The sequence below is a fragment of the Salvelinus alpinus genome, chromosome 28 (genome assembly GCF_045679555.1).
Source record: "Salvelinus alpinus chromosome 28, SLU_Salpinus.1, whole genome shotgun sequence".
Taxonomy (NCBI): domain Eukaryota; kingdom Metazoa; phylum Chordata; class Actinopteri; order Salmoniformes; family Salmonidae; genus Salvelinus; species Salvelinus alpinus.
This window is the reverse complement of record NC_092113.1, coordinates 39,088,247-39,114,731: the sequence shown is the minus strand read 5'-3', so window position 1 is coordinate 39,114,731 and position 26,485 is coordinate 39,088,247. Positions and strand designations below refer to the sequence as shown.

Sequence of the window (26,485 nt, the reverse complement as noted above, 5' to 3'; positions counted from 1 at the left end):
GCACTATTCATAGGTCACAGGTAGATTCACTGTTTGGATTTGAGTTTAAGGCTGGAATCCTTGGTGGTCAATCTGCCACTTCTGTTTGAGATATTACAACAACAAAGACTCTACTGCAAAAACAACAAACAGGTTTTTTTTCCCCCTCTGACATCATTGCATGCGAGATGGAGCAGAAAAATATCTTCTGCGACTTTATTTTAGGTTGATGCGCGACGCTTCCCCCCCAGCTCTCTGAGGCGGTGTTTCCCCTACTGCGGATTCCATCTTTACGGGAGCATACGCTTGCTGTAGGACAGGTTGTCTACAGTCAGTGAATCGGTCAGTCTACAGCCAGTCAGTCTACAGTAAGCGTTTCAGTCTAAAGTCAGGCAGTCGGTAAAACAGTCAGTCTACAGCCATTTAGTGAGTCTACAGCCAGTTAGTCAGTCTGCCTGACTAGACCAGGTGGCGTGGCGAGAATCTGTCTCCGCACCACGTGCTCTCACCACTGGTGTCCCCCAGGGCTCTGTTCTAGGCCCTCTCCTATTCTCGCTATACACCAACTCACTTGGCTCTGTCATATCCTCACATGGTCTCTCCTATCATTGCTATGCAGACGACACACAATTAATCTTCTCCTTTCCCCCTTCTGATAACCAGGTGGCGAATCGCATCTCTGCATGTCTGGCAGACATATCAGTGTGGATGACGGATCACCACCTCAAGCTGAACCTCGGCAAGACAGAGCTGCTCTTCCTCCCGGGGAAGGACTGCCCGTTCCATGATCTCGCCATCACGGTTGACAACTCCATTGTGTCCTCCTCCCAGAGTGCTAAGAACCTTGGCGTGATCCTGGACAACACCCTGTCGTTCTCAACTAACATCAAGGCGGTGACCCGTTCCTGTAGGTTCATGCTCTACAACATTCGCAGAGTACGGCCCTGCCTCACACAGGAAGCGGCGCAGGTCCTAACCCAGGCACTTGTCATCTCCCGTCTGGATTACTGCAACTCGCTGTTGGCTGGGCTCCCTGCCTGTGCCATTAAACCCCTACAACTCATCCAGAACGCCGCAGCCCGTCTGGTGTTCAACCTTCCCAAGTTCTCTCACGTCACCCCGCTTCTCCGCTCTCTCCGCTGGCTTCCAGTTGAAGCTTGCATCCGCTACAAGACCATGGTGCTTGCCTACGGAGCTGTGAGGGGAACGGCACCTCCGTACCTTCAGGCTCTGATCAGGCCCTACACCCAAACAAGGGCACTGCGTTCATCCACCTCTGGCCTGCTCGCCTCCCTACCTCTGAGGAAGTGCAGTTCCCGCTCAGCCCAGTCAAGGCTGTTCGCTGCTCTGGCACCCCAATGGTGGAACAAACTCCCTCACGACGCCAGGTCAGCGGAGTCAATCACCACCTTCCGGAGACACCTGAAACCCCACCTCTTTAAGGAATACCTAGGATAGGATAAAGTAATCCCTCTAACCCCCCCCCCCCCCCCTTAAAAGAGTTAGATGCACTATTGTAAAGTGGTTGTTCCACTGGATATCATAAGGTGAATGCACCAATTTGTAAGTCGCTCTGGATAAGAGCGTCTGCTAAATGACTTAAATGTAAATGTAAATGTAGACGGATTGCCTGACTGTAGACTGTCTGTAGATTGACTGACTGTATACTGATTGCCTGACTGTAGACTGTCTGTAGATTGACTGACTGTAGCTTGACTGTAGACTGATTGCCCGACTAGACGGATTGCCTGACTGTAGACTGTCTGTAGATTGACTGACTGTAGCCTGACTGTAGACTGATTGCCTGACTAGACGGATTGCCTGACTGTAATCAGTCTACAGACAGTCAGTCAGTCAGAGAGACACAGACTCCTCCCCCTGCTGCCTGGCTCTGTACTGATGTGTAGTGTGTTTCTGTTTCAGCATGGGGCTGTGTCAGAATCTTTACACACACACACACGCCTGTGTGTATAACCTGTAATTATTAGCTGTCTGAAGCAGCTGTGGGAGCTGACCAGGGTTAGAGAGAGCACAGCATGGGAACTAGGGGAGGGTTCTATTCCAGAGAAATCAGAACCAACCAAACAGCAGCCTAATTACTCTCTGAGTTACGATGAACTATGGCTCCAGGGCTTTGTGTGTGTGTGTGTGTGTGTGTAAGCCTTGGGTCTCACCATACACCATGCATTATAGCCCTAGTCCCAGCATTATACAGTAAGTGGTACTTGTACATGGTGTTTAGTGCCGAGGCCCACCACTCAGTCCTCTCTGCTGACCAGCCTCACCCTGTCTACTGCCCACTGAGGCCTGATGGAGAGCCTGTGGACCTCAGAGTGGAGGACAGGAATGTGCACACACACACACACACACACACACTAACACATTCAATTACATTCCATGAGCAACAGAGGGCTAACTGAGATGTCGTATATGGCTAGCTGCTGGGCATGTTGCTTGCTTCAACGGAAAATAAGAGGCACAGCAAAGAGAGAGAGAGAGCTTGTTGCAGCCAGGTTGCTCAAGAGCCACTGCGAAATTAGACGTCCCGTCCAGGTAAGCAGGAGATTACGTCAACCGGCCTCTAGGGGCAACAGTGAGCGCTATTACCATCAAGTAGGATTGAGTTTTGCTAGGACGCTGTGGAAGTGGATGGCGGATCGGGGGAAACCTGCGGGGTGAGGTCCGGCTTCGAGTGTTGTGTGCTCAATTCCAGTACTAAGCACTCGTTTTATAACATTTTTGTACCCTGTCCCAAACCTTAACTCTTAACTTAGCCATTTGGAATTGATGCCTAAACTTAAAGGTGCAATATGCAGAAATTGCTCCGCCATTTTCTGGTTGCTAACATTCTAATAGTTTGCTTAATTACAGTTTTTGCAGTGGTGGAAAAAGTACCCAATTTTCATACTTGAGTAAAAGTAAAGATACCTTTTTAAAAGAAAATGACTCAAGTGAAAGTCACCCAGTAAAATACGACTTGAGTAAAAGTCTAAAAGTATTTGGTTTTAAATGTACTTAAAGTATCAAAAGTAAAAGTATAAATCATTTACAATTTCTTATATTAAGTAAACCAGACAACATGTTTTTCTTGATTTCTTTTGAAATGTACGGCTGCCAGGGGCACAGTTCAACACTCAGACAAAATTCACAAACAAAGCATTTGTGTTTAGTGAGTCTGCCAGATCAGAGACAGTATGGATGACCAGGGATGTTCTCTTGATAAGTGCGTGAATTAGACAATTTTCCTGTCCTGTTAAACATTCAAAATGTAAGGAGTACTTTTGGGTGTCAGGGAAAATGTAAGGGATAAAAAGTATATTATTTTATTCAGGAATGTAGTGGAGTAAAAGTAGTCAAAAATATAAATAGTAAAGTACAGATACCCCCAAAAATGACTTAAGTAAAAATACTTTTGAGTAGTACTTAAGTACTTAACACTACTGAGTTTGTGACAAAGCAAGCAATGTATAATGTAGAGAATCATTGTACCATCTAAACCGCTGTGAAATATATTTTAAATAGCCAAAAATATTGCATTTTCAGTTGATTGAAGATGTTGTACAAAACCGAACGTAAAAGACTCAAAACGAGACTTAAGAACGGGTAGCATAGAAATAGAGCAAATAGAACACATCTACCGCTTCTTAGACCTTTTTTCAATGAGAATGAAATATCTTTAACTCACATTTCTATGTGAATTTGGCAAGGTCACGCCAAAAAGTTACATATTGCAGCTTAAACCATGGAGTTGTATTTGTTTTAACCCAATTCTAAACCTTAACCCTTAACCATTCAAAATGAATGCCTTAATTTAAACATTCAAATCTTTAAAATACTGTGAGTGTTTGCTCTAGCCTGCCTGCAGTGCCAGGTGGGTGGAGTTTACCGTTTTGGGGCTGTTCTATTGGTCCATTAAGCCAGGCAAGCTCAATCAAGCACAGATACTTTTAAAAAATGATTTCAAACAGTATTTGAACCCAGGTCTGATTATCAGATTGTTAAATGTAATACAAGGCTAGTATAGAAGCTGTCTCATTATTGACAGACATGAATAGATATCGTTCCTGGAGGTTATATTGTAGGGTAATCTGATGGCTTCCTATACGACCACTCATACCAAGTCGTTTCACTGTCATAAAAAATATAATTGCAATTTTATTAGTCGGACAAATGAGCCACAACGTAGCTGTGTATATGCCCGAAATGGCACCCTATTTGGTGCACTCCTTTTGATCAGGTCCCATAGGTCAAAAGTGGTGCACTATATAGGGAATATGATGCCATTTGAGACGGACGCAGAGACGTGATGAAAATACATTATAGCCTCATAGTCTATAAGAGTTCTGCCAACGCGAGCGTTTGAGGAGCTGTTCAGAGGAGAGACGTGCTGAAAGCGCACTGTCGCTGGTCAATAGAAACTCGTTCTTTGGGGATGTTGTCAGCGGATGTAGGCTAATCAATTTACCATCGATTAAGAATATGTATTTAGTATAAAATATGCACAGCACGTTCAATAGAACATGCAATCAATAAATTGCGTCAGTTTCCATGTACATGTTTAGCAATAGTTTGATTTTAATAGACATGTGGAAAATAGGACGTCACAGCAATATATTTAGAGAGAAACATAGGTTATGATATATATTTGTTATCTTACGTTTTTAAAATGCTAATTATTTCACACAAACCTATTTAGTCAAAGAAAGCACCGGGGAAGTCTAATTGGCAGTATTTTAACTCAAAGTAGGCTATAAAAAGTGACGTATATACAGTAAAATTACTAATTTAACTTTTAACATATACGCTAATTGGATGAGGATATATCCATTAATTTAAGTCCGGTGGTTAGCTGTTGCTATTAATAGCCCAGGAAAATCATTTGGAGCGAGATAATGATCCGTGTCCGTTAATCAATGGAGTGGATCCGCACTGAGTGACAGTCAGTCAGTCAACTACAGTCAGTATGTCAGTCAGTCTGTCAGTCAGTCGCAGGCAGTCAGTCAGTCAACTACAGTCAGTCAGTCAGTCAACTACAGTCAGTCTGTCAGTCAGTCGCAGGCAGCCGGTATGTGAAAGAATGCAGAGCGCGGGCGGGGCTATTTTTCGGAGCATCTACATTCCAAACGCTCCATTGCCAGTAGAGATCATTCTTTGCCTGAAGACAAAGAGAGAAGCCCACACTGGTGACTTGGTTGGGACTCCGGATCCAACGCCCTAAATCAATTACAATTTAATTTGGTTAGGCTACTCCATGTTTCCACTATACTCAAACTGGACAGTGTTCCTTCTCTACCCCATGGAGAGCACTTACCGGATTTGACTGAAGTCTTCATCTCTTCTCCTCTACTCATCCACTGACGGTTGATCCCTCTGTTCTCAGTGGAACGCTCGCTGAGCACCTGCGCTCGGGAGAAGGGCGTGGAGATACACTCGAAAGGTACTCGTACGCGGCCAGGCTGAGTGAATCGGGGAGTTGGCCCGGTTCTTCCGCGCGCATGGAGGGAGACGTTATGGACAAGCTAGATAGCATGGCTGCGGTGTGTGACTTCGATCCCATTGCGGGAAGCGTCCCGGCCACCAAAGTGGAGATCACCGTGTCATGCAGGTAAGCTTGCAGAAACCGCTGGCTCTGTATCTCTCACAGATAGGTCCGTTGCGCTTCGGGGAACAGCGGGCAATACGATTCGCCTCGTTGCACAGTTAATAGACCTTAGCCTAATGATGAAATTGATATTGGTATCGGTGATATTATTGGTCTCTATAGATGTCGTATCTGACGCGCAGGGAGAGGGTTAGACGGTAACTAGCCCTAGGCTATGGAAACCCCATTTTCTGAACATGGGGTAATGTGGACATTTCATGTCTAACTTTTAATCAAGTTTTTTTTTTTTTTACTCTGAGATTTTCCTGCGATTTTTTATTTTTTTTAAGGGTGGGGATGCGTGCGAGACTGTTAGACACAACCCGTTTCCCCAAGTGCTTGCTGCGCCACTTTTCCAGCCAGTGAATAAAACAGCCGCGTGTCACAGTTGATATCGACGGTCGGAGAGTTTGTGGGGTGAAAAGTTCGCCCGAGGCGCGCGGCTGTTGTGTTGCCTGCTGCGAAATCTCTATAGAATAAGCATCACCGCACAGTTGAAAAATATATGGCAAATATAAATCCAATATGGATGGTGTTAGAGACAGATGAGAAGTGTTGAATGGAGCTGAAGGGTGGGACTAATAAAAACAAGATAACCAATGTAAAACATACGGGGTCTGTAAAATGTTTATAGGTTCAGAACTGTTGTGAAACAGCACAGTTCAAAATGTATGGCAAATAGAAATCAAACTGGATGAAATAGATGGGAGAGGTTGAGGGTAGAGGAAGGACAGGACTAAAAACAAACACAATATAACTATTGTAAAATATACTGTCTGTAAAATGTATGTATTATGTATCAGCTGGAAGTAGAAGCCTTAGTGTTGCTGTTTATTTGTTTGCTCCAATTAGGGGAGGGGTGGTAGGGGTAGGGGAATATGATCAAGGATGTATATATGTATGTGTATGTGTATTTGTGTGTATGTATATAAATTTATATATTTTCCCCAAAAAAACATATGGGGGATTGGATTGTATGTGTGTATATGTGTGTATATGTGTGTGTGTGTGTGTGTGTGTGTATATATATATATATGTATGTATGTACCTGGCTACCTGGGGCGGCAAGTATTCTAGTGGTTAGAGTGTTGGGCCAGTAACCAAAAGGTTGGTGGATCGAATACTGAGCTGCCAAGGTCAAAATCTGTCGTTCTGCCACTGAACAAGGCAGCTAACCCACTGCTCCTAGTCCGTCATTGTAAATACGAATTTGGTCTTAACTGACTTGCCTAGTTAAATAAAATGAAATATATATGTATGTATATATATATACACATTCATACATACATACATATATATACAGTATATTTATGAAATGATGCAGACAATTACATTGATGGAAGCTACAATGTATCTGCAATATTAAATCTGATCTACCCCCCCCCCCCCCCCCCTCCAACAAAAGAAAAGCATAGCCTATGTAGCGGAGTTTTTCCCCACAATTACTAGCCTAATAATTTTGCCACGACGCCCGCGTCCAACTGCCTGCACTACAGTGGCGTGTATTGGGGTGGGGTTCTAGAAGGACAATGCTCCCACACTATTATTCGTCCAGCTGCATCGTAAAGCATATACAGTCCTATCAGAAATGATGCACACCCATTGACTTTTCCCACATTTTGTTGTGTTACAGTCTGGATTTTAAATTGATTACATTGAGATTTTGTGACCCTGGCCTACACACAATACCCCATAATGTCAAAGTGGAATTATGTTTTTAGAAACTTTACAAATTTAATAATAAAGGAAAAGCTGAAATGCCTTGAGTCAGTAAGTATTTAACTCCTTTGTTATGTCAAGCCTAAATAAGTTTAGGAGTAAAAATGTGCTTAACAAGTCACATAATAAGTTGCATGAACTCACTCTGTGTGCAATAATAGTGTGTAACAAAATCCATGTGTGTGTATAGTGCGTATGTTATCGTGTGTCTGTCTGTATGTATGCGTGTGTCTGTGCCTGTGTGTGTCTCTTCATAGTCCCCGCTGTTCCATAAGGTGTTTTTTAAATGTGTTAAAAAAAAAAAATCTGTTTCTACTGCTTGCATCAGGAGCTTGATGTGGAATAGAGATCCATGTAGTAATGGCTCTATGTAGTACTGTGCACCTCTCATAGTCTGTTCTGGACTTGGGGACTGTGAAGAGACCTCTGGTGGCATATCTTGTGGTGTATGCATGGGTGTCCAAGCTGTGTGCTAATAGTTTAAACAGACAACTCGGTGCATTCAACATGTCAATACTTCTCATAAATACAAGTAGTGATGAAGTCAATCTCTCCTCTATTTTGAGCCAGGAGAGATTGACATGCATATTATTCATGTTAACTCTCCGTGTACATTTAAGGGCCAGCCGTGCTGCCCTGTTCTGAGTCCAATTGTAATTTTCCTAAGCCCCTCTTTGTGGCAACTGACCACACGACTGGAAACGAGTCCAGGTGCGACAAAACTAGGGCCTGTAGGACCTGCCTTGTTGATAGCGTTGTTGAGAGTTTAATGACTGTGATATGAGAAAACTACAACATTGTAGTTACTCCATAATACGAACCTAAATGACAAAGTGAAAAGAAGGAAGCCTGTACAGAATAAAAATATTCCAAAACAAGTATCCTGTCTGCAATAAGGAACTAAAGTAAAACTGCAAAAAATATGGCAAAGATATTAACTTTACGTCCTGAATACAGGTGTTATGTTTGGGGCAAATCCAACACAACACATCACTGAGTACCACTCTTCATATTTTCAAGCATGGTGGTGGCTGCATCATGTTATGGGTATGCTTGTCATCGGCAAGGACTAGGGAGTTTTTTAGGATAAAAAAAACGGAATAGAGCTAAGCACAGGCAAAATCCTAGAGGAAAACCTGGTTCAGTCTGCTTTCCAACAGACACTGGGAGACAAATTCACCATTCAGCAGGACAATAACCTAAAACACAAGATGAAATATACACAGGAGTTGCTTACCAAGACAACACTGAAGGCTCCTGAGTGGCGTATTTACAGTTTTAACTTAAATCAGCTTGAAAATCTATGGCAAGACTTGAAAATGTCTGTCTAGCAATGATCAACAACCAATTTGACAGTTTTTTTAAGAATTTGTAAAACAATAATGTGCAAATATTGTACAATCCAGGTGTGTAAAGCTCTTAGAGAATTACCCAGAAAGACTCACAGCTGTAATCGCTGCCAAAGGTGATTCTAACATGTATTGTCAACTTATGTAAATGTGATATTTCTGTATTTCATTTGCAATAAATTAGCTAAATTCTTTGAAAATCAATTTAATCTGTTCACGCTGTAACACAAACAAAATGTGGAATAAATCAAAGGGTATAAATACTTTCTGAAGGCACTGTAGAGGCTACGGCAACCTTAATCGGCTGTTCCTGTATTAAATTCAGTTGCCAATTTCCATTAGAGGTCTGGGAAGTGGAAATAAACAGATAATCAAATAACGATAGCCTGTTATCAAGTCCATCTGGAGATATATATCATACTGCTGTCTGTCTGTCTGACTGGTGAACTGTGTTACTGGTCTAGTTTTGCCCTCCCTCCCTCCCTCCCTCCCTCCCTCCCTCCCTCCCTCCCTCCCTATAACAGAGGCTATACCAGATGCATGTTGGTTAGCCTATCCCTCATTGTAACTTTAAGGGCACATGCTGAATTTTTCTCAATACCGGCAATTGATGAGTGTGTCACAGAACTATCAGAAATCAATATGATGTCACCGGCCCTGGAGGAGGAGAGAGATTGATCAGGGGCTTTGCTTTGATGCTGCTTGTGGTCTCCCTGGAGCTGCTTACACACACACACACACACACACACACCCTCCTATAAATAAAAAGGCTCGCCACTGGCTATTCAATTAACTGGAGGGGAAATTGATATGGTACTATAGATGCATTACAGTTTAACTTAATGTGCAATAGTCAGCTTAACCTTGTGTATTTATTTAAAATTCAAATTAAGTCTAACTTATCCATCCAATCACCAACCTGTCTCTGTTTCCTTTATTAATGACTCCCTTCGACTGTGACCTTTTGACTGACGTATAGAATCTGAAGCCAGATGTAACAGACAGTAACACTGTTCTTCTATGCTTAGTTTTAATGTGTATTTGGCCAATAAACCGATACGTGGACAAATGTCACCCTATTCTATATATAGTCCACTACATTTGAGCACTTGGAGCCTGGTCAGTAGTGTGTGGGTGAGAAAGGAGAGAAAATAAGTGTGTGTAAAGGCCTCAGATTGCAGCACACATGGAATTGAATTGGCGCTCAGCTCTGCTTTCACCCCTACAGCCATTCTAAGATTCTTATCAAATCCCACCTGCCTGCCGCCGCTGTTAAGGCATTGAAGCTCCGACAAAACGGGAGGTGCAGAAGGAGATACCCCCTTCACTATCAACACAGATACATTTATCTGGGAGCAGATTGTTTCTATCACACAGCAACCTGGTGAGAGAAAGAGACACAGACAGACAGACACAGACAGAGAGACAGACAGACAGACACAGACAGACAGACAGACAGACAGACAGACAGACAGACACAGACAGACAGACAGACACAGACAGACAGACAGACAGACAGACAGACAGACAGACAGACAGACACACACAGACAGACAGACAGACAGACAGACAGACAGAGAGACAGACAGACAGACAGACAGACAGACAGACAGACAGAGACAGAGAGACAGACAGAGAGACAGACAGACAGCCAGACAGACAGACAGACAGAGAGACAGACACACACACACACACAGACAGACAGACAGACAGACAGACAGACAGACAGACAGACAGACAGAGAGACAGACACAGACAGACAGACAGACAGACAGACAGAGAGACAGACAGACAGAGAGACAGACAGACAGAGAGACAGACACACACACACACACAGACAGACAGACAGACAGACCATGGCTTCCTGTTTAAAAGGACCTGGGACTCTGAGCACTCCAACCCTGATAGGAGATGGTCTGTATGTGTCGCTGCCTGCCTGTCTCCCTTAGAGAGATACAGTGCTGCATGAATACAGGGCAGACAGAGAGGTTTGAATCCAAGATCAGGGATTTCTATTGGAGCTATTTCAGAAGTAGTGTAACCTAGTTACTTTCTTGGCCCCTAAGTCCCTCACAAACTTCTACAGATGCACCGTTGAGAGCATTCTGTCAGGCTGTATCACTGCTTGGTACGGCAACTGCACCACCGCCTGCAACCGCATGTCTCTCCAGAGGGTGTTGTCGGTCAGCTCAACGCACCACTGGGAGCTGCCTGCCCTCCTGGACATCTACAGTACCCAGTGTCACAGGAAGGCTAAGAAAATCATCAAGGACCTATTCTGGACTCTGACGTTGCTCGTTCTGACATTACTCTTTCTGATATTTTTGTATGTCTTTCTTTACATTTTTTTGATTATTTTGCATAGCTAGTTATTACTGCACTGGTGGAGCTAAAAACACAAGCATTTTGCTGCACCTTTGATAACATCTGCAAATCTGTCTACGTGACCAATAAACTTTGATTTGCTTTGATTTGCTTACCGCCCCAATAGGTCCACAGACAACGCAATCGCAATCACACTGCACACTGCCCTAACCCATCTGGACAAGAGGAATACCTATGTAAAAATGCTGTTCATCGACTACAGCTCAGCATTTAACACCATAGTACCCTCCAAACTCGTCATTAAGCTCGAGACCCTGGGTCTCGACCCCGCCCTGTGCAACTGGGTCCTGGACTTTCTGACGGGCCGCCCCCAGGTGGTGAGGGTAGGTAACAACATCTCCACCCCGCTGATCCTCAACACTGGGGCCCCACAATGGTGCGTTCTCAGCCCTCTCCTGTAGTCCCTATTCACCCATGACTGCGTGGCCATGCACGCCTCCAACTCAATCATCAAGTTTGCAGACGACGCAGCAGCGCCTCTTCAACCTCAGGAGGCTGAAGAAATTCGCCTTGTCACCAAAAACACTCACAAACTTTTACAGATGCACAATCGAGAGCATCCTGTCGGGCTGTATCACCGCCTGGTACGTCAACTGCTCCGCCCATAACCGTAAGGCCCTCCAGAGGGTAGTGAGGTCTGCACAACGCATCACCGGGGGCAAACTACCTGCCCTCCAGGACACCTACACCACCCGATGTCACAGGAAGGCCAAAAAGATCATCAAGGACATCAACCACCCGAGCCACTGCCTGTTCACCCTGCTATCATCCAGAAGGCGAGGTCAGTACAGGTGCATCAAAGCGGGGACCGAGAGACTGAAAAACAGCTTCTATCTCAAGGCTATCAGACTGTTAAACAGCCATCCATAACATTGAGTGACTGCTGCCAACATACTGACTCATCTCTAGCCACTTTAATAATGGAACAATTGATGTAATAAATGTATCACTAGCCACTTTAAACAATGTCACTTTATATAATGTTTACATAGCCTACATTACTCATCTCATACGTATATACTGTACTCTATACCATCTACTGCATCTTACCTATGCTGTTCGGCCATCACTCTTTCATATATTTTTATGTACATATTCTTATTCATTCCTTTACACTTGTGTGCATAAGGTAGTTGTTGTGAAATTGTTAGGTTAGATTACTTGTTAGATATTACTGCATGGTTGGAACTAGAAGCACAAGCATTTCGCTACACTCGCATTAACATCTGCTAACCATGTGTATGTGACAAATACAATTTGATTTGATTTCTGTTTCTATTGGAGCGGTCTATATACAGTCTCTTTGGCGTGGAGGGTTAGACAGACAGGAAATGGAATAGTCGAGGTCTAGCTGTGCTCAGGCCAGGGATGTGCTCTGTGTGGTTTTTGGATCAGTTGGTTTGGTCGGTAAGTAGGTTGTTTGTGTATTGAGTTGTTAGTTGAGTATCTTGTCAGTTGAGCATCTTGTTGGTTGAGAATCTTGCGGGTTGAGCATCTTGATGGTTGAGTATCTTGTCAGTTAAGATTCTTGTTAGTTGATCATCTTGATGGTTGAGCATCTTGTCAGTTGAGAATCTTGATGTTGATCATCTTGCTGGTTGAGCATCTTGCTGGTTGAGAATCTTGGCTGTGTGATTCATGGGTTGGTTTCCTGTACATACACTAAATGGTTTGTTTGGTCACATCAGGCATAATAATAAGAACCAGAGGATGAGTAACTGTGACTCCAGCTGTATTTCTCCATGTTGATTCCTCTCTGTGTGTCTCCACCAGTATAGCTGAGATCCTGTGTAACGGTGTAAAATAACCTAACGTTAAACAAGCACTTTAGCTAAGTGGCTCCAGATAACCAGTGTGTGGCTAGTTTTAGTCGTATGTACATGATACACATGGTACAGTATACACTGCCCAACGAAATGCTTACTTGCAGCTTCCTTCTCAGCAATGCAATAAACACTGTGTTTGTGTTGTGTAGCTTCCAGGTGCTGGAGAGATGGAGCAAAAACACTACTGACAAAATGTCACCAACCCCCTGAAGGGTAAAAACTAGTGTTGTATTTCTTATTTCACCATTTCCCCCCCTTCATTTCCTTTTCTTACTCCCTGGAAAGATCAAACCCCATGACACACAAGTCATTATTTGTACCTATGGAGGTGGTAGGTCTATCCTATCTACCGTTGGGCAAAAACTGGTTGAAGAAACATTGTTTCCACGTCATTTCAACCCCAAAAATCTACGTGCTGACGTTGAATCAACGTGGAAAACTGATTGGATTTGCAACAAGTCATCAACGTTAAGGGCATGTCGTCTTTTTCCTCACCCGACTTTGAACCTAAATCCAACGACATGGTGACATTTTGTGTTTATTTCACATTTGAATTCACGTTAGTTGACAACTCAACCAAATGTAAATCAAAACTAGAAGTTGAACTGACGTCTGTGCCCCCCAGACCAGCTCCTAAAGTAAAGTCACAACAGGGAAATTCACATAAGTCACTCAGAATTCAGGCCAGTCAATACCTCACCAGATCTCTGTTCTGGAACACTTACCATTCCACAGAGGAAGAAGAGATTTGGAGAGAAGATTCTCTAGAAGGTTGCTGACAGTCATATCTCTCTCTCTCTCTAACTCTCTCTCTCTCTCTAACTCTCTCTCTCTCTCTCTCTCTCTAACTCTCTCTCTAACTTTCTCTCTCTCTTTCTCTGTGTTCTGTGTCGCTCTCTAGAACAGGCAGGTTTGGTATAACGTGTCGCTCTCTAGAACAGGCAGGTTTGGTATAACGTATGCAAACACACACACACACACACACACACACACACACTGACTGTTTCTATTATGGTTGAGGACACACTAGAGAGCATCAGTGAATCTCTATCTCCAGTGTTTCTTTACTACTCCACTTATAGAGACTCCCCCCCATGCCCTCTGCTGCCCCCCCATGCCCTCTGCTGCCCCCCCATGCCCTCTGCTGCCCCCCCATGCCCTCTGCTTACCCCCCCATGCCCTCTGCTTCCCCCCCATGCCCTCTGCTGCCCCCCCATGCCCTCTGCTGCCCCCCCATGCCCTCTGCTGCCCCCCCATGCCCTCTGCTGCCCTCCCATGCCCTCTGATGGCACCCCATGCCCTCTGATGGCACCCCATGCCCTCTGATGGCACCCCCCATGCCCTCTGCTGGCCCCCCCTCCCCATGCTCTGTGCTGCCCCCCCTCCCCTGCTGGACCCACCCCTGCATGCCCTCTGCTGCCCCCACCCCCATGACCTCTGCTGGCTCCACCACCCCATGCCCTCTGCTGCCCCCTCATGCCCTCTGCTGCCCCCCCATGTACTCTGCTACCCCCCCACCCCCCCAATGCCCTCTGCTGGCCCCCCATGCACTCTGCTGCTCACCCATGCACTCTGCTGCCCCTCCCATGCCCTCTGCTACCCCCCCCCCCCCCCCCAATGCCCTCTGCTGGCCCCCATGCACTCTGCTGCTCACCCATGCACTCTGCTGCCCCTCCCATGCCCTCTGCTACCCCCCCCCCCCCCAATGCCCTCTGCTGGCCCCCCATGCACTCTGCTGCTCACCCATAACCTCTGCTGCCCCCCCCCCCCCCCATGCACTCTGCTGGAACCCCCCCATGCTGTGTGTGTGTGTAATACAGACACAGTTTACAAATAAATGCCTGGTGTACACCCCCCCCCCCATGCCCTCTGCTGGCCCCCCCATGCTCTCTGCTGGCCCCCCCTCCCCCTCCCCCATGACCTCTGCTGACTCCACCACCCCATGCCCTCCTCTGTCCCCCCCCATGCCCTCTGCTGCCCCCCCCCATGCCCTCTGCTGGCCCCCCCCATGCCCTCTGCTGGACCGCCCCATGCCCTCTGCTGGCCCCCCCCCATGCCCTCTGCTGGACCGCCCCTCCCCCATGCCCTCTGCTGGACCCCCCCATGCCCTCTGCTGGCCCCCCCATGCTCTCTGCTGCCCCCCCCTCCCCCATGACCTCTGCCGGCTCCACCACCCCATGCCCTCTGCTGCCCCCCCCCCCATGCCCTCTGCTGGCCCCCCCCATGCACTCTGCTGGCCCCCCCCCCATGCACTCTGCTGCCCCCCCCCATGCATTCTGCTGCCTCCCCCCATGCCCTCTGCTACCCCCACCCCCCTATGCACTCTGCTGCCCCCCCCCCATGCACTCTGCTGCCCCCCCATGCCCTCTGCTTCCCCCCCATGCCCTCTGCTGCCCCCCCATGCCCTCTGCTGCCCCCCCATGCCCTCTGCTGCCCCCCATGCCCTCTGCTGCCCCCCCATGCCCTCTGCTGCCCCCCCATGCCCTCTGCTGGCACCCCCCATGCCCTCTGTTGGCCCCCCCATGCCCTCTGCTGCCCCCCATGCCCTCTGCTGCCCCCCATGCCCTCTGCTGCCCCCCCATGACCTCTGCTGGCCCCCCCCATGCTCTCTGCTGGACCCCCCCTCCCCCTTCCCCATGACCTCTGCTGGCTCCACCACCCCATGCCCTCTGCTGCCCCTCCCCCCCCCATGCCCTCTGCTGGCCCCTCCCATGCCCCCCCCCCCATGCCCTCTGCTGGTCCCCCCCCTCCCTCTCCCCCATGCCCTCTGCTGCCCCCCCCATGCCCTCTGCTGCTCCCCCCCATGCCTTCTGCTGGCCCCCCCATGCCCTCTGCTGGACTGCCCCTCCCCCTCCCCCATGCTCTCTGCTGCCCCCCCCTCCCCCATGACCTCTGCTGGCTCCACCACCCTATGCCCTCTGCTGCCCCCCCCCCCCCCCCATGCCCTCTGCTGGCCCCTCCCATGCCCTCTGCTGCCCTCCCCCCCCATGCCCTCTGCTGCCCCCCCCCCCCATGCACTCTGCTGGCCCCCCCCATGCATTCTGCTGCCCCCCCCCATGCCCTCTGCTACCCCCACCCCCCTATGCACTCTGCTGCCCCCCCATGCCCTCTGCTGGCCCCACTGATTTGGTGTGTTAGATTGATATAGATTGGTTAGAGTAGAATTATGCCAATCAATGGCTGTGTGTGTGTGTGTGTGTGTGTGTGTGTGTGTGTGTGTGTGTGTGTGTGTGTGTGTGTGGGGGGGTGCACGTACACCGAGGCACAGTGAGGTCACTGGGGTCTGATGGAATTCATTACCTGCTGAGAAACACACAGAGAAAATCACAGAGGTTATATCACAACAGAGAGATTTGTGACACATAGTAGTGAAGTGTGTGTCTGTGTGTGTGGATCCCCTGGGCCCAGTGTTTGAGACCATAGATTGCTGTCCTCCAGGGACCTGTTTTATGTTTCTCCTGCTTCTCAGAATAACTGCTGCTTCTCAGTCTAACTGCCCCTAGGGAATCAATGTAGGGGAGGATAGGGACGGAGGGGGAGGAGGGAAGGTGAGTGGGGGGGGGGGGGGGGGGGAGGGGGTGGATGGATGAGAGGGGCATAGAGGGGGGGGGGCTGAGAAGGAGAAAAGGGAGGGAATGTTGGAGGCGGAGAATGGAGGAATGGAGGGATGGAGGGAGGAAGGGAGGAGTGGTGGCCGGAGGAGAAAGGAGGGATGGAGGGAGGAAGGAGTGGTGGCTGGAGGAGAAAGGAGGGATGGAGGGAGGAAGGGAGGAGTGGTGGCCGGAGGAGGAAGGAGGGATGGAGGGAGGAAGGGAGGAGTGGTGGCCGGAGGAGAAAGGAGGGATGGAGGGAGGGAGGGAGGAGTGGTGGCCGGAGGAGGGATGGGGGAGGGAGGATTGGTGGCCGGGGGAGGAGGGATGGAGGAAGGAGTGGTGGCCGGGTGAGGAGGGAGGGAGGGAGGGAGGGAGGGAGGGAGGAGTGGTGGCCGGAGGAGGAAGGAGGGATGGAGGGAGGAAGGGAGGAGTGGTGGCCGGAGGAGAAAGGAGGGATGGAGGGAGGGAGGGAGGAGTGGTGGCCGGAGGAGGGATGGGGGAGGGAGGATTGGTGGCCGGGGGAGGAGGGATGGAGGAAGGAGTGGTGGCCGGGTGAGGAGGGAGGGAGGGAGGGAGGAGTGGTGGCCGGAGGAGGAAGGAGGGATGGTTTCGGAAGAGGTGGGTGGAGGATTAATGAAAGTATCAGAATGATTGTGTGCTCCTGTTGTGGAATTTGATCTAGATACATTGCATTTGGAAAGTATTTAGACCCCTTGACTTTTTCAACGTTTTGTTACGTTACAGCCTTGTTCTAAAATTTATTAAATAGCAATGAATCTACACACAATACCCCATAATGACAAAGCAAAAACAGGTTTTTATGCAGCGATGGTTTTTATTACAAATAAAAAACTGAAATATCACATTTACGTAAGTATTCAGACCCTTTACTCAGTACTTTTTTGAAGCACCTTTGGCAGCGACTCCAGTCTTCTTGAGTATGACGATACAAGCTTGGCACACCTGTATTTGGGGAGTTTGTCCCATTCTGGAGAGTGTCGCTGCACATCTATTTTCAGGTCTCTCCAGAGACGTTTGATCTGGTTCAAGTCCGGGCTTTGGCAGGGCCACTCAAGGACTTTCAGAGACTTGTCCCGAAGCCACTCCTACGTTGTCTTGGCTGTGTGCTTAGGGTCGTTGTCCTGTTGGAAGGTGAACCTTCGTACCAATCTGAGGTCCTGAGCACTCTGGAGCAGATTTTCATCAAGGATCTCTCTGTATTTTGCTCCGTTCATCTTTCCCTTGATCCTGTCTCCCAGTCTGAGAGTCTTTGGGTGCAGTTTGGCAAACTCCAAGTGGGCTGTCATGTGGCTTTTACTGAGGAGTGGCTTCCGTCTGGCCATTCTACCATAAAGGCCTGATTGGTGGAGTGCTGCAGCGATGGTTGTCCTTCTGGAAGGTTCTCTCATCTCCACAGAGGAACTCTCGAGCTCTGTCAGAGTGACCATCGGGTTCTTGGTCACCTCCCTGACCAAGGCCCTTCTCCCCCAATTGCTCAGTTTGTCCAGGCGGACAGCTCTAGGAACAGTCTTTGCTGGTTCCAAACTTCTTCCATTTAAGAATGATGGAGGCCACTGTTCTTGGGGACAATTCCTTCGACCTCAGGCTTGGTTTTTGCTCTGATGTGCACTGTCAACTGTGGGACGTTATATAGACAAGTGTGTGCCTTTCAAAATCATGTCCAATCAACAGAATTTACCACAGGTGAACTCCAATCACATTGTAGAAACATTTCAAGGATGATCAATGGAAACAGGCCGCACCTGAGCTAAACTCTCATAGCAAAGGGTCTGAATACTTTTATGTACATAAAGTATTTGTGTTTAAAAAAAAAGTTTTTATGGGTTATTGTGTGTAGATTGATGAGGAAAATGTTTTATTTAATCCATTTTAGAATAACATAACATTTGGAAAAAGTCAAGGGGTCTGAATAATTTCCAAATGCACTGTATAATCACTCTGCACTGTCTGCCCTGTAAACACACGACACTAAATTGGATGTGGTCCCTGTAAACACACAACACTAAATCGGATGTGTTCCCTGTAAACACACAACACTAAATCTGATGTGTTCCCTGTAAACACACAACACTAAATCTGATGTGTTCCCTGTAAACACACAACACTAAATCTGATGTGTTCCCTGTAAACACACAACACTAAATCTGATGTGTTCCCTGTAAACACACAACACTAAATCTGATGTGTTCCCTGTAAACACACAACACTAAATCTGATGTGTTCCCTGTAAACACACAACACTAAATCTGATGTGTTCCCTTTAAACACACAACACTAAATCTGATGTGTTCCCTGTAAACACACAACACTAAATCTGATGTGTTCCCTGTAAACACACGGCACTAAATCTGATGTGTTCCCTGTAAACACACAACACTAAATCTGATGTGTTCCCTGTAAACACACAACACTAAATCTGATGTGTTCCCTGTAAACACACGACACTAAATCTGATGTGTTCCCTGTAAACACACGACACTAAATCTGATGTGTTCCCTGTAAACACACAACACTAAATCTGATGTGTTCCCTGTAAACACACGGCACTAAATCTGATGTGTTCCCTGTAAACACACGGCACTAAATCTGATGTGTTCCCTGTAAACACACGGCACTAAATCTGATGTGTTCCCTGTAAACACACGGCACTAAATCTGATGTGTTCCCTGTAAACACACAACACTAAATCTGATGTGTTCCCTGTAAACACACAACACTAAATCTGATGTGTTCCCTGTAAACACACAACACTAAATCGGATGTGTTTTACTTCACCTGAGTCTCATGGCCTGTATTTAATCAAGAGGGTTGGGGAGTAACTGATTACATTTAATCAGTTACATGTAATCTGATTACCAAAAAAACTGTACGTGTAATCGTTTACGTTAACAGCAAAACTATTGTAATCAGATTACAGATACTTGTGAAAAACTAGATGATTACTTGTTGAATTACTTTTAAATTCAGAAAGGATGTTTGTAACCAAAACAATACATTATGGTACCTTTTTCTGTATTATCAGACATTCAATTCAGCATTGAAAACCACTACGATGTCACACCAAATGTATTTGATGGATTATTTTTTTCTTCTGCTAATGCCTCTTAAAGGGGAAAGTAATCAAAAAATATCTGTAAGTAATCAGATTATGTTACTGAGTTTGGGTAATCCAAAAGTTCTATTACTGATTTATATTTTTAGACAGGTGACAAGTAAATGAAACGGATTACATTCAGAAAGTAACTTACCCAACCCTGTTCATCTCTGTGTGAGGTAAGAGTGTTGTTTCCTGACTCATCCCTAAAAACCTACCTAGTAGTTATCTGTGTGTGTGTGTGTGTGTGTGTGTGTGTGTGTGTGTGTGTGTGTGTGTGTGTGTGTGTGTGTGTGTGTGTGTGTGTGTGTGTGTGTGTGTGTGTGTGTGTGTGTGTGTGTGTGTGTGTGTGTGTGTGTGTGTGTGTGTGTGTGTGTGTGTGTGTGTGTGTGTGTGAGATCTTTCTCCAATTTTGGGGATGTTAAGATTGCGTCTCACTGTGTCTCACAGGTCGATAGAGCGGATAATTATGCAGGAACCCTCGACACCATGGAGGACTAAATTAGTTTAGATCACAAAACACTTGGCTGTACTGAATAAGTGTCTCTCATTAATACTGTCTCATCTGTAACCAACGACAAGCTGATGACAACAGAATTGTTGGGTCACAACCCACAGCCCCATCAAGTGAAATCAAAGTTTATTGGTTGTGTACACAGATTTGCAAATGTTATCGCATGTTCCGCCAAATGCTTGTGTTTCTAGCTCCAACAGTGCAGTAATACCTAGCAATACAAAACAATATGCACCAAATCCAAAAAGTTTAAAAAACATTAATTGCAACTATAGGGGGTGCTGTTCCGCATTAGCATATTTGGGTCTCCAAATTAAACTGCCTCGTGCTAAATTCTTGATCGTACAATATGCATATTATTGTTATTATTGGATAGAAAACACCTTCTAGTTTCTATAGAAGTTGGAATTTTGTCTCTGAGTGGTACAGAACAAAATCTACAGCACTTTTCATGACAGGGGTCAGATTCCAGAAATTTTTACCCCTGATCTGGAGTCTGTTTTTAAGGCGACAGTGAATGCTATGAAGAAACCGACACTGCCTACGTCTTCCTCTGGGTGTCTGTACGTCATCACGTTTTGAATGGAGTCTATTGCACAATCCCAGCCATTATAAAACCACAAAATGTATAGGGACCGCCCTTTCTCGTCGCGCGCCTGAAGCGTGAAGGACATCGGACTTGCCTCATTCCAAATCCTTGTCTAACCAGCAATATTTCTCCGGTCATGTTTTCAGTCGTTATAGTTGTTAAAAACATCATAATGTAGTTAATTTGAACCGTTTTATAGCAATTTATATCCGTTTAGTGCGATTTTGAGGAATTTCTTTGTTGTGCACTCTGAAACTTTGGACACGTTTTGGGGTCCCGTTCGATCGTTAGTGGATATTTCGAAGGACAGAGGACATCTATCGACCAAAAGACGTTTATAACATAGAAAGGATACATTGCCCAAGAATATGATGGAAGAACAGCTCAAAGTAAGCAATATTTAATATGATAAATTGTTGTTCTGTCGAAATATTTTAAACGCATATTTCGCCATTTTGTTTGGTATAGCTTCACTTGGCGAACCCTGTATTGAAAAGTAAGGATAATTTTAAAAATGTAAATCAGCGGTTGCATTAAGAACTAATTTGTCTTTCGATTCCTGTCAACCCTGTATTTTTTAGTCAAGTATATGATTAGCTTTCGATTAAACTAGATCACTCTGAAAGCTGACGTTCCTCATTTTGAGGCTTGAGTTGTGACTATTTCCATTGTATAACCACGGTTTTGTATGGCTAAATATGCACCTTTTCGAACAAACTGTATATGTATGTTGTAAAATGATGTTACAGGAGTGTCATCGGAAGAATTCTGAGAAGGTTAGTGAAAAAATTAATATATTTTGGCGGTGATTACGTTATAGCGCTCTTTGGCTGGAATCGATGCTCTGGTAACGTTTGCACATGTGGTATGCTAACTTATCGATTTATTGTGTTTTCGCTGAAAAACGCTTAGAAAATCTGAAATATGGTCTGAAATCACAAGAACTGGGTCTTTCCATTGCTATGCTTTGTCTATTTTTATGAAATGTTTTATGATGAGTAAATTGGTCATACACGTTGCTCTATCTAGTAATTCTAGTCGATTTGTGATGGTCGGTGCAATTGTAAACTGTGATTTCTACCTGAAATATGCACTTTTTTCTAACAAAAACTATCCTATACCATGAATATGTTATCAGACTGTCATCTGATGTTTTTTTTTTATAGGTTATTGGCTATCAATATCTTAGTTGAGCCGAATTGGTGATAGCACCTGAAGGAGTAAGAAACTGATGGAGTTAGAATAGTGGTGTATTTTGCTAACGTGTTTAGCTAATAGATTTACATATTTTGTCTTCCCTGTAAAACATTTAAAAAATCTGAAATGGTGGCTTTATTCACAAGATCTGTATCTTTCATCTGGTGTCTTGGACTTGTGATTTAATGATATTTAGATGCTACTATCTACTTGTGAAGCTATGCTAGCTATGCTAATCAGTGTGTGGGGGGGGTGGGGGGTGATCCCGGATCCGGGGTAGAGGCTCGTGAAAGGTTAAGAAATATCAGAACGAGCAGTTTCAGAAAGAGCTGTCCACCACTGTCATGTTTATGACATGTTAATATCACGTTTATGTCATTCCAATGTCACCCAGTTCCATGGTTTGATTTACGGGTACACAGGGGGTTTCCCATAACAAATCAGCGTACCCTCATTATACGCACCAGAATGAGGGTACCCCATACGCCAGAATCAGGGTACCCCATGCACCCCAGAATCAGGGTACCTCGTAGGGCCCAGAATCAGGGTACTCCATACTCCGCAGAATCCGGGTACCCCATACTCCCAGAATCAGGGTACCCCATACACCCCAGAATCAGGGTACCCCCATACATCCCAGAATCAGGGTACCCCAGAATCAGGGTACCCCATACACCCCACTCTAAGACTCAATGTGTGCTTTGAATCCTGTCTGGTTATACTGTATGTATTTGTAGGAGCTAGGTTATTTAACCTTACATCAAATCTGGTTTAAGGTTGGATAACCTAATGTAGTTTAAAATAAACGTCTGAAACTAGATCCCCTACATACTGGTCTTGACAAGAATCAAAAAACTGTCGGGATTGGTTCTCTTCTGCGCTGTTCAACCAAATAGGATGAAATGTCGCCTTGTTACCGTCCAAAAGGCTCTCTTTCCACTTCCCCTGAAAACAGGAACTGCCGGTTGTTGGGGACTCGGCAGAGGCTAAGGGTTGAGAGATAGACAGTGAGAGGTGCTGTATGTGAATAACAGGAGAGGGGAGATGTATCCACAGTTGAAGTCGGAAGTTTACATACACCATAGCCAAATACATTTAAACTTTTCACAATTCCTGACATTTAATCCTAGTAAAAAGTATAGTCTTAGGTCAGTCAGGATCACCACTTTATTTTAAGAATGTGAAATGTCAGAATAATAGTAGAGAGAATTATATATTTCAGCTTTTATTTCTTTCATCACATTCCCAGTGGGTCAGAAGTTTACATACACTCAATTAGTATTTGGTGGCATTGCCTTTAAATTGTTTAACTTGGGTCAAACGTTTCGGGTAGCCTTCCACAAGCTTCCCACAATAAGTTGGGTGAATTTTGGCCCATTCCTCCTGACAGAGCTGGTGGTAACTGAGTCAGGTTTGTAGGCCTCCTTGCTCGCACACACTTTTTCAGTTCTGCCCACACATTTTCTATAGGATTGAGGTCAGGGCTTTGTGATGGCCACTCCAATACCTTGACTTTGTTGTCCTTAAGCCATTTTGCCACAACTTTAGAAGTATGCTTGGGGTCATTGTCCATTTGGAAGACCCATTTGCAACCAAGCTTTAACTTCCTGACTGATGCTGCCACCCTTGTGCTTCACGGTTGGGATGGTGTTCTTCGGCTTGCAAGCCTCCCCCTATTTCCTCCAAACATAACAGTGGTCATTATGGCCAAACAGTTCTCTTTTTGTTTCATCGGACCAGAGGATATTTCTCCAAAAAGTACGATCTTTGTCCCCATGTGCATTTGCAAACCGTAGTCTGGAATTTTTATGGCGATTTTGGAGCAGTGGCTTCTTCCTTGCTGAGCAAGGACTAGATCAGGTTATGTCGATATAAGACTCGTTTTACTGTGGATATAGATACTTTTGTACCTGTTTCCTCCAGCATCTTCACAAGGTGCTTTGCTCTTGTTCTGGGATTGATTTGCACTTTTCACACCAAAGTAAGTTCATCTCTAGGAGACAGAACGCGTCTCCTTCCTGAGCGGTATGACGGCTCCGTGGTGCCATGGTGTTCATACTTGCATACTATTGTTTGTACAGATGAACGGGTCCCTTCAGGCGTTTGGAAATTGCTCACAGCGATGAACCAGACTTGTGGAGGTCTACAATTTTTTTTCTGAGGTCTTGGCTGATTTCTTTTGATTTTCCCATGATTTTAAGGAAAGAGGCACTGAGTTTGAGTTTTCCAAGCTGTTTAAAGGCACAGTCAACTTAGTGTATGTAAACTTCTGACCCACTGGAATTGTGATACAGTGAATTATAAATGAAATAATCTGTCTGTAAACAATTGTTGGAAAAATTACTTGTGTCTTGCACGAAGTAGATGTCTTAACCGACATGCCAAAACTATAGTTTGTTAACAAGAAATTGGTGGAGTGGTTTAAAAACGAGTTTTAATGACTCCAACCTAAGTGTATGTAAACCTAAGTGTATTCCGACTTCAACTGTATGAATGGTGTGACAGTTATGGTTGTGACGGGTTCAGCGAGCAGAGCACTAAACTCAGAAGCTCTCTTACCCTCTGACATGCAGAGCTGAAGGGCTCAAACAGTCATATATATATATACTGGATGTTGTTGACATGATAGTGTCAGTAACCTTTCTGTCAGACACTGTACATAGAGTTGAACCTCATCACATACTGCATAGCCACAGCATATCAAGAGACTCCTGGAGGTAAATTGCTGTGTGTGTGTGTGTGTGTGGTGTGTGTGTGTGTGCCTGCTTGCGCATGTGTGTGTATATATAGGCTCCATTCCAAATGTGTCAGATTGACAGTCTGTGTGTTTAGCTGGCGTAGAGGAGAGAGACATGGTGAAATTGGCGTGAATTCCTGCTAAGCGAAGTGGAAAGTAACTCTGTGGAGGTTCTAATAGGCAGAGAACGTATTCATAACCCTTGACTTATTCCAAATGTTGTTGTGTTACAGCCTGAATTCAAAATGGATTAAATAGATTTATTTTCCTCACCCATCTAAACCCAATACCCCATAATGACAAAGTGAAACATATTTTTAGAAAATGTTGCCCCTTTATTGAAAATTGAAATACAGACATACAGTATCTAATATTTACACCCTTTTGCTTCGACGTTCCAAATTTGAGCTCAGGTGCATCCAATTTGCTTTTGATCATCCCTGAGACGTCGCTACAACTTGATTGGAGTCCACCTGTGGCCAATTCAACTGTTTGGACGTAATGTAAAAAGCAACACACCTGTCTATATAAAAAAGGTCCCACTGTTGACAGTGCGTGTCAGAGCAGAAACTATACCATGAAATCAAAGGGACTGTCTGTAGATCTCTGATAGAAAATTGTGACGAGGCGTATATCTTGGGAAAGGGTATACTGTATATAAAAATAAATCTAAAGTGTTGTAAGTTTCCAAGAGTACAATGGTCTCCCTTACAAACAAAAAAAGATTGCAGTTTTTGAAACTGCAGTAGAAGTGCAGTAACTGCAGTCGACTTTGGTATTTGGACGCAGTAATTGCGGAATAATTGCAGTGTACAGCAGTTCAACTGCATTTATACTGCACTGTAACTGCAGTTACACTTCAAAACTACTGCAGTAAATAAAATACTATTATTTTGGATGCAGTATTAGCAGCATACTGCAGTTATACTGCACTCTAACTGCAGTTATACTGCGCTCTAACTGCAGTTATACAGCACTCTAACTGCAGTTATACTGCGCTCTAACTGCAGTTATACTGCGCTCTAACTGCAGTTATACTGCGCTGTAACTGCAATTATACTGCGCTGTAACTGCAATTATACTGCGCTGTAACTGCAGTTATACTGCGCTGTAACTGCAGTTATACTGCGCTGTAACTGCAGTTATACTGCACTCTAACTGCAGTTATACTGCGCTCTAACTGCAGTTATACTGCGCTCTAACTGCAGTTATACTGCGCTCTAACTGCAGTTATACTGCGCTCTAACTGCAGTTATACTGCGCTCTAACTGCAATTATACTGCGCTCTAACTGCAATTATACTGCACTCTAACTGCAGTTATACTGCGCTCTAACAACAGTCTGTTTTTGTATGTGTCACGGCCGTCAAAAGGAGGAGACCAAGGCGCAGTGTGGTATGCATACATTCTTCTTTAATATAAGAACGAACACTGAACAAAACTAACAAAATAAGGAAACGAACCGTGAAGCTATACAAATGAGTGCAGAACAGGCAACTACATATAGACAAGAACCCACAAAACCAAAAGGGAAAATGGCTGCCTAAATATGGTCCCCAATCAGAGACAACGATAAACAGCTGCCTCTGATTGGGAACCATATCAGGCCACCATAGACATATAAAACACCTAGACCTACAAAAACCCTAGACAATACAAAACGAACGTACCCACCCTAGTCACTGACCTGACCAAAATAATAAAGAAAACAGAGATATCTCAGGTCAGGGCGTGACAGTATGGGCTTCATCATTCGGAAATTGTACAAATGATGGAACTACCCAGGCTTTGCCAGGAGCTGGACGTCCGACCAAACTGAGCAACCGGGCAAGAAGGACCTTG

General features: G+C 45.3%; 1 protein-coding gene across 3 annotated transcripts in view; it reads left to right on the top strand.

Moving 5' to 3' along the window:
* The first annotated feature begins 5,030 nt into the window (after positions 1 to 5,030).
* Positions 5,031 to 26,485, top strand: part of LOC139557849 (copine-8-like) — a 217,468-nt gene continuing 196,013 nt past the window's right edge. For 2 of the 3 annotated variants that reach the window (XM_071373100.1, XM_071373099.1), the window contains exon 1: positions 5,032 to 5,584. In XM_071373100.1, the coding sequence (XP_071229201.1) occupies positions 5,475 to 5,584 (110 nt within the window). In that variant the 5' untranslated portion in view covers positions 5,032 to 5,474. Of the gene's footprint in view, positions 5,585 to 26,485 lie in introns of all 3 variants that reach the window. The other variant, XM_071373098.1, reaches the window with a different exon arrangement.